Here is a 7,774-nt window from a genome sequence, read left to right as displayed (position 1 = left end):
GGATCCCACATGCCGCGGAGCAACTAGGCCTGTGAGCCACAACTACTGAGCCTGCGCGTCTGGAGCCTATGGTCCACAACAAGAGAGGCCGCGATAGTGAGAGGCCCGCGCACCGCGATGAAGAGTGGCCACCGCTCGCCGCAACTAGAGAAGGCCCTCGCACAGAAACGAAGACCCAACACAGCCAAAAATAAATTAATTAATTAAAAAAAAAAAGCCATTCAGAGCTCAGGAACATACCCTTTTATTGTCTAGCACCTTTGACAGTTTGACGTCTCTCTAAAGGAGACGGGAAGTTTGGAGCATTATTGGGTCTTTCAGTGGGAAAGAGGAGTGGGCAGGCACACTGGAGGTGAGTGGATGTCTTAACACGTGGAAACGTGCCAATGGAACATCCAGGCCCACACCTGGCATGCTCCCCATCACAGTCTGCTTTATTGTCCCTTTAAAAGAAATACGGAACAATATGTAGCAAAACAAATAAATTACTCTCCATCTCTCAGAAAGCAAGTTCAGAGGTTGTTGAAGCTGCCTAAGAGGCTTCTGGACAGACGCCTCCAAAGGAGTGAGCTTTTCAGCTTCCTTGGCTCCAGCCAGTAGGAGATGAGGCCCCTGCTGCCCACATCTCAGGATTTCTCGTGGTGTTTAGTTAGATTTGGGATCTTGTTGCTTGGGCGTCTCTCCTCCATCTTCCAAATCCATCTCTGCAGCAACTGACATACATAGGACCTGGACATACCACGTGGCAGATGCTACAAAGAGAAGTTTGAGTCAAAACAGAAGAGGTCAACTGGGCTGAGTTCAGGTGGCACTGAGTGGGGCTGGGCCCGAGGGGACAATTACAGTTAAGCCTCAACAACAGGTAGGAGCTATGGCGAAGGCGATTTGGGAGACTAGATTTGCAGAAAAAGCCAAAAAAAAAAACCAGGCCGTACAATAGCTGAGCCGACTTGAGGACCCAAGGCTTACCCACAATCCTGCGGAGGCAAAGAGGTCGTTTGTGCTCTGGCACTCTGATGATGAAGAAGTAAAAGGGCAAGCCTGAGAGGGCAATGCCGATGCCGATGAGGGAGTTGATGGTATCACTGTAGAGTGGAACAGCCACCAGGAAGATGGTGCAGAAGCAGAAGACAATGGGGAAGAAAATGCTGAGCTAAGGGCACAGAAGAAACAAGTGGAGGTTAGACAGCTCAGGGTGGACAGCCAAGAAAACCCCACCTGTGAACAGCAGAGCACTGAGTGTTCTTGTCATCCCCTTCCTCTCAACTCGGAACCACCGTCAAGTTCCGGGCAAAGGTTTCTGAATAAATGTAAGAATCCCCTGGAGTGGGTGCAGCAGAGGTGGGATGGAGAGGTCCTACCTTGAGAGGACGAGGCCTATTAGGCTCCTTCCAGCGCAGATAAAGCTGACCCACGATAGAGAGCCCCACGAAGAACCAGTAGCTGAAGCTGTAGTAGTTAATGAGCTGGAAGATGTCCTCCACACACAAGTAGATCAGCGCCATGAGACCCTGCAGGCGCAAGCCCACATCAGCTCCTCTCAAGGCCTGTCACGCAAGGCACTTGCCAGTCCCTTTATCTCCCACAAATCCACCCCCTTGTCAAGTCCTCAGTCTCCCCAACTGTCCTTTTCTGTTCCCACCCCGTTTACCACCTTAGTTTCAACACCTCGCTCCTTTCCTATTAAGTCAGTAGCCTTTTTCAGCCCATTCTTCAAACTCTTGCCAGGTTAATCCTCTGTACAGCACAGCTCAAAACAGTTCCTCAAATAGCTTTTGCCCCAGCGCCTCTCCAGAATGGCTCCAACATACAATTCCAGCTTTTACCTTCTGCTACCCAACTCCACACTGCTTAACCTCCGGACTTTCTGATGCTGTTTCTTTCAAACTAAAGCCCATCCATCGCTACCATTTGCAACCCTAACCTTAAAAATCCACTTCAAATTCACTTTCTCCAGGAAGTTTTTCCTTGTTCACCCTCTACCCCCACAGTGACCATTTCTTCCCTTGAACACTACATCACTGTCTGCCACGGCAGTCGTTACAGTGTATTCCATGAACTTTATGCCTCATCCCGGGCCAGAGGAGGTCACCATTCCTTAGAGAATATGGATTCTTTCAAGAACCACTGCAGCAGGGACTTCCCTGGTGGTCCAGTGGGTAAGACTCCACGCTACCAATGCAGGGGGCCCGGGTTCAATCCCTGGTCTCGGAACTAGATCCCACGTGCATGCCACAACCAAGGGTCCGCATGCTGCGACGAAGACCCAGCACAACCTAAATAAATAAATAAACCACTGCAGCAGTTACAGCACAGTGCCTTGCCCACAGTGGATGGTCCATCAACAGTTTTTCTATTAGAATCTTCTTTAGAGCTTCTGGGGAGCTAAGAACAGTTGTATCTACTGCTACTAAAGTTCCCCCACAATCTGGCTTTCAGCCCCAGTCTTGAGACCACTTACATTGAAGAGCAGAGCTGGCACTGGTGTGAACCGCTCAACATGAATCATGCAGATGGTGTCAGGGAGATGGCCTTCTCTTGAGCCCACAAAGAAAAGCCTATTTTGGGTAAGATAGGAGAGGCTGAGAAACTTGGGGGACGTGGGTGTGGCCTGGTTCTTGTGCCACAAGGCTCTCCCTCTCTGGCATCCCCTCCTTCAAAAGGGTTTGAATAATTTGGAACGGAGTTCAATACTGAGATTTGTAAGAACTGGAGGCTGCTGATGCGAACAAGGCCAAAGCGTTGTGACTGTCACTTGGGGATCGTGGTGACTAAAGTCTGGGTCCTGTTAAGTCCTGCCCTGTCCTGCCACAGCTCTTCACTTTACCCCTCAGTAAAAGGTGACACTCGTACCTAGACGCAGCCACAATGGAGGCATTGAGGCCACCAAAGCAGGATAACGCAACTGCCACTGGAATGGTCCAGTTGAACATTCCAAAAATCTGGTCTGCGAATGTCTAAGGGAAAGGAATGGAGAAGAGTCATTAGCAGGACCTAACGGGGATGGAAGGCAAGGACAAGCATACCCCCTGGTGCCCCCTACTAGCAACCCAACCCTTTCTTCCACAGCAGGGCTAACGACCTCGCAAGCCCAGTACTCTAGGCATACTCTTTTCAAGGACTACCCGCTTTCTGGGACTTTGAAGAGCAGCACGATACCCAAAGCCCACAAACACACCCTCACCCTTCTGCTAGTGAAAATCCTTTACCACAGCAACAGCATCGCTGGCCAGGATCTCTCTCATGTCGAGCACGGTGTAATAGGCCACATTGGTTAAGATGTAGATGATGGTGACAATGGGCATGGAAATGCCAATGGAGAGGGGCAGATTCCTACAGCCAAACAAAAGTGGATATATTAGCCCCACAGTCTCCTCCCCACTGTCCTTTCATTCTCAGACTCCGCCCCACTAATCCGGGGATGGGGCCTCCCATGGCAATTCCCCAGGGCTTTTGCCTTTGAAGTTGCCTAGGATAGGATAGGATAGTGGCTTAAGCTCTGAACTCAAGAACTAAAGAGCATCAGGGAAAGGAACATCACATTCGGAGAAAAGCCTACACAAAAAAAGGAAAAAGGATTGATGACTGTGTCACAGCATGATAGTAGCACAGGAAAGTTTTGTTTGTTTTACTCTAGAGGTCTCTTAGTATCAGGATTCCTCCTCTAAGGCTGTCAACACTGAAAAATTTGTATTAAGGTTAAATATGAAAGAAGAAATTATAGAGGGGAACTGCAGTCTAGCCTCGCCAGAGAATAATACAGGTCCTCAGTAGAAAGAACAATGTGTAGCTGAGCGAGCAATCTGGGAAATATGTGCACCCCGCCCCCTTACTCAGTTTGAGAGCTTTGAGTGCCGTCCTAACCAGAGGCCAAGAGAAAAACAGACATCTCAAGGTCCCTCTGGCCCAATAAAGCCATGATCTTTATAAACGTTCTTCACAGTGAGAGGGGGGCAAATACTCAAGTCATTCAGTTTCTGTCCTGTAGGTGGAAGCACCGCCCAGGCCTCGATCTGCTATCATCTGCTCCCAGGGTTGCAGCACTAGATGTGTATCAGGAATACTCTGTTTCTCAAAGCCAAAAGGTGTTTATTATTATTATTTTGACTTAGAAATTTATAGAAACCTCACTCCCTGGCAAATCTTAGGTCCTAGAATCATTGAATTTCAGAGCCAGGAAAAGCTCTAGAGATCATATAATTCAACCCCCTCAATTACAGACAAGGAGCAGGCAGAGATGGCAGGGGATTCCCTCAAGGTCATCCAACAAATCAGTGGAAAGACAGGTCCAGGCCCTTTGACCCCCTGCCCAGAGTTCTTTTTACTCTGCTTGACTACAGGGCAATTCAGAGTAAAAATGGTGTCCTGAAACAAACAATACCACAATTCAAAGTCAGTATGAATTTGAGAAACAAGGAAGGGATCAGAAGAGAAAGGAAGGGGCTTCCCTGGTGGCGCAGTGGTTGAGAGTCTGCCTGCCGATGCGGGGGATGCGGGGTCGTGCCCCGGTCCGGGAAGATCCCACATGCCACGGAGCGGCTGGGCCCGTGAGCCATGGCCGCTGAGCCTGCGCGTCCGGAGCCTGTGCTCCGCAAATGGGAGAGGCCACAACAGTGAGAGGCCCGCGTACCGCAAAAAAAAAAAAAAAAAAAAAATTAAATAAAGTATACACAAGCACATGGTACAACTTGCTTTGATTAATGCAGAAATGCATGAACAAATGAGAAAAGGCCTGTGAAGAAAAAATTTTTTTTAACACATGAGAAAGTACACCTCTTAGCTCTGCTGCTGTGATCATGGACAAGTTACTTCTCTGGGCCTCCGGCCTGCAGTCTATTGAAATGACACTGATAAAATCAACTAGTTGTGGTATGCTGTCTGGCACACAGTAGGAGCTCAATAAATGATGGCTATCATTGCCATGGAAAGTTGATGGTGAGGTACCTACCTCTCAGGATTCTTGATCTCTTCGGTGACATAATTGAGGGTATCCCAGCCCGAGTAGGAGAACAGAGCCGAGTACAGTGCCAGAGCAATGTTGCCCGCTGAAAATGATGAACCCTCAAAGGAATTTTCAAAGTGAGTCGAGGCTCCTGGAACCCAGAGAATATGGAAAGGCATAAGGATTAGTGGCCTACACCCCAACTACAAGGTGATCCGGTAAAGGAGAGGAAGAATGTGACGATAACAGAATGTGTGTGGCTTACAACACCTTGGCAGCAAGGGTACCAGTGAAAGAATGGGGAGCAGAAGAGAGACAGCTACAGTGATGGGCCAGAGTGCAGGGAGCAGCACAGGGGTCTTGACAGGAAGGACCCCGGTGGCTCTCTAGAGTAAGGATCCACGACAGAGCAGAGGGCTGGAGAACAGGGGTGATGCAGTTCTGTCTGCCCCCTTCCTAACCCAGACAGCTGATACGGAGTGGAGGAAGGGCAGGGCTCAGTATGCCCAGTCAACAGAGTAGTTGCAGGGTAGGTGTTCACACCTGGAAACTGGTAGAGGAGTGGGTACAAGAGGTTCATTTCTGCCCTTGTCTGCTCCCAAGGGAGAACAGTCAGAGCTACAGCATTGGGCTCGACAATCCGCAAAAGCTGGCTCCCGGGATATGGCTCTTTTTTGCCCAGATCAACCTCCTCTGGGAGGCAGCATGCAGAGAAATGACAGGACAGGCTTTGGGCTCAGTCTGCCTGGGTACAGATTTCAGCTCCACTACTTAAGCTAGGGACTTCAGGGACTTCCCTGGCGGTCCAGTGGTTAGGACTCCGTGCTTGCATGGCAGGGGGCACGGGTTCAACCCCGGTGGGGGAACTAAGATCCTGCAAGCCTTGGGGCATGGCCAAAAAAATAAAATGGGGATAATAATAGTACCCATTAAATGAAATCATGCACAGAGGTCACTTAGAGGGGTATGGCGTATGGAAAATGCTTAACAGACATTAGTTGCTGTCACTCTTATTTCTTACCCTGGCCAAGTCTAACAGTGCCTGCGATGATGACGGCGATCAGTGCCAATACTTTCGCGTAGGTGAAAACATCTTGTACCAGGGTTCCCCACTTGACATAGGCACAGTTAATGAAGGTTAAGAGACCTGAAAGAAAAATAATACTGATTGGTGACTGGCCCCACCGTCCAGAGGGCCTTAGACCCCCAAGCAGTTTTTCTGGTACCAGTCACCAAAATAGAGCCTTTGGCCAAAGACGGAACTGTTTGGGCTCTGACCTGCTCTTCATTGGAAACCTCTGCCCAGAATGCCCTCACCATTATCATTCAAAGGCTCTTGCTGAGCACCTGTGTACACAGCAACACACACACACCCACACACACACACCCACCCACCCACCCACCCACACACACACACACACACACACACACACGCCCTCAGCACTTATACAAGAGACACAAAACAAAGCGACTGGATTTGCTTACGCACAAAAGTGCTCACAGCAATAGGAGGCAACTGGTAGCGAAACAGGATTAGTGATGCGTTCCAGCTGTTGGCTCTGAAAAGTCATGGTCTCTCACCCTCTCCAGCCCTGTATCCCCTTATATGGGCTCCAGGACCCAACACTCTGATGCTGTGGGATTACTGTTAACCTTGATGAGTCCTGTTGTGACTTATCCAACATCTGGGCTAGCAGGTCAGGATGTGTGGCCAGGATTAGGCTGGAGGCCAGACTTCCTGCTACTGCCGGCCAGCTCAGCTGCTTGTTTTCATGCTTGGAAAGACTCTTGGAACTGAGGTTCCTACAGAAGGGGGATGGGGCATTTTTCCTGACTGGACAATGCAAAAGTCAGAGCCACAAACATTCCTCAAGTCCTTCTGTCCTGGGGTAGAGGCAATCCCTTTACTTGGATGAGCTTCAGCAAAATTCATGGATTGCCCTTAGAGGCAGGGTTCTTAACCTAGGGCTTCCACAGGCCTGAAATTCTTTGTAAAGTGTTATGTACATATGTCCAAAGAATATGCATTGTTCTAAGAAAAGGGTCGATAACTTTCACCAGAATCTCAGAGAACTCTACTACCCCACCCCCGCAAAAAAGCTATAATCTGCTGCTTCAGAAGAAGAAATTCAAGAGGGGAAGAAAATCAAAAGAAACAAGTCTGAAATTCAGCAGAACGTTCCTCAATCCCCCACCAACCTCTTAAACAAGCAGGCAGCCACATACCCCGCACCTTCCCCGCTGTGGCAAAGTGGATCGTTTCACTGCTCCCTCCTTCCCAGCTCAGCAACTGGAGCACTAGAAGGAGGGCTTAACAGCCGTTCTCCCAAGGGCTGCGAAGACAAGATCAGAGCCAGCCTGCCTTACCAGAGGAGAAAGTGCTGGGCTTGCCTGCTTCAGGCCACCAACTCAGTCCCAAGCACTCCCTGTCTCAGTTCTGGCAGTGGTGTGGCCCTCAGTGTCCCCAGCCCTTCTGTTTTGTTGTGTCCTGGTCTCATCACACTCTGGCCCAGAGGCTACTTCATCCTGAGAGGCAGGAAAGAGCAACCCCTCAGAACAGCTGTCTCACCTTCTGTCTCCCCCTCCCTTACTGCCCAAGTTCTTTTCCGCTCTTGCAGAAAGGGGGCATTCCTGTCCTAAACAAACACTTGCCTTTCTGCCTAATAAACAAGCCAACAAACCAACAAACCTTATCACAGGGCTGGGCAAAAATGCACCCATAACTCCAGGCCAACGTAGTGTTAATAAAGACACAAGCATGTAGTCTCTACAAGCATCCCATAAAACGGGCAAATCTTTCAGATCTGCTGATCCTCCTCAGCCGGTCACCCC

At 49.5% G+C, this 7,774-nt stretch overlaps 1 protein-coding gene across 2 annotated transcripts in view; it reads right to left on the bottom strand.

Annotated features, from left to right (window-relative positions):
- Positions 1-98: 98 nt before the first annotated feature.
- The window catches only part of SLC7A7 (solute carrier family 7 member 7), a 33,289-nt gene continuing 25,613 nt past the window's right edge, over positions 99-7,774 (bottom strand). For both annotated transcript variants that reach the window (XM_082647137.1, XM_082647136.1), the window contains exons 3-10: positions 5,964-6,089; positions 4,949-5,093; positions 3,210-3,333; positions 2,854-2,957; positions 2,462-2,558; positions 1,362-1,511; positions 970-1,153; positions 99-752 (exon numbers count right to left, since the gene is read on the bottom strand). In XM_082647137.1, the coding sequence (XP_082503263.1) occupies positions 646-752; positions 970-1,153; positions 1,362-1,511; positions 2,462-2,558; positions 2,854-2,957; positions 3,210-3,333; positions 4,949-5,093; positions 5,964-6,089 (1,037 nt within the window). In that variant the 3' untranslated portion in view covers positions 99-645. The remainder of the gene's footprint in view (positions 753-969; positions 1,154-1,361; positions 1,512-2,461; positions 2,559-2,853; positions 2,958-3,209; positions 3,334-4,948; positions 5,094-5,963; positions 6,090-7,774) is intronic.

Source organism: Grampus griseus, assembly GCF_964374135.1.
Source record: "Grampus griseus genome assembly, chromosome: 2".
In the NCBI taxonomy this organism is placed as follows: domain Eukaryota; kingdom Metazoa; phylum Chordata; class Mammalia; order Artiodactyla; family Delphinidae; genus Grampus; species Grampus griseus.
This window is presented reverse-complemented; position numbering and strand designations above follow the sequence as displayed.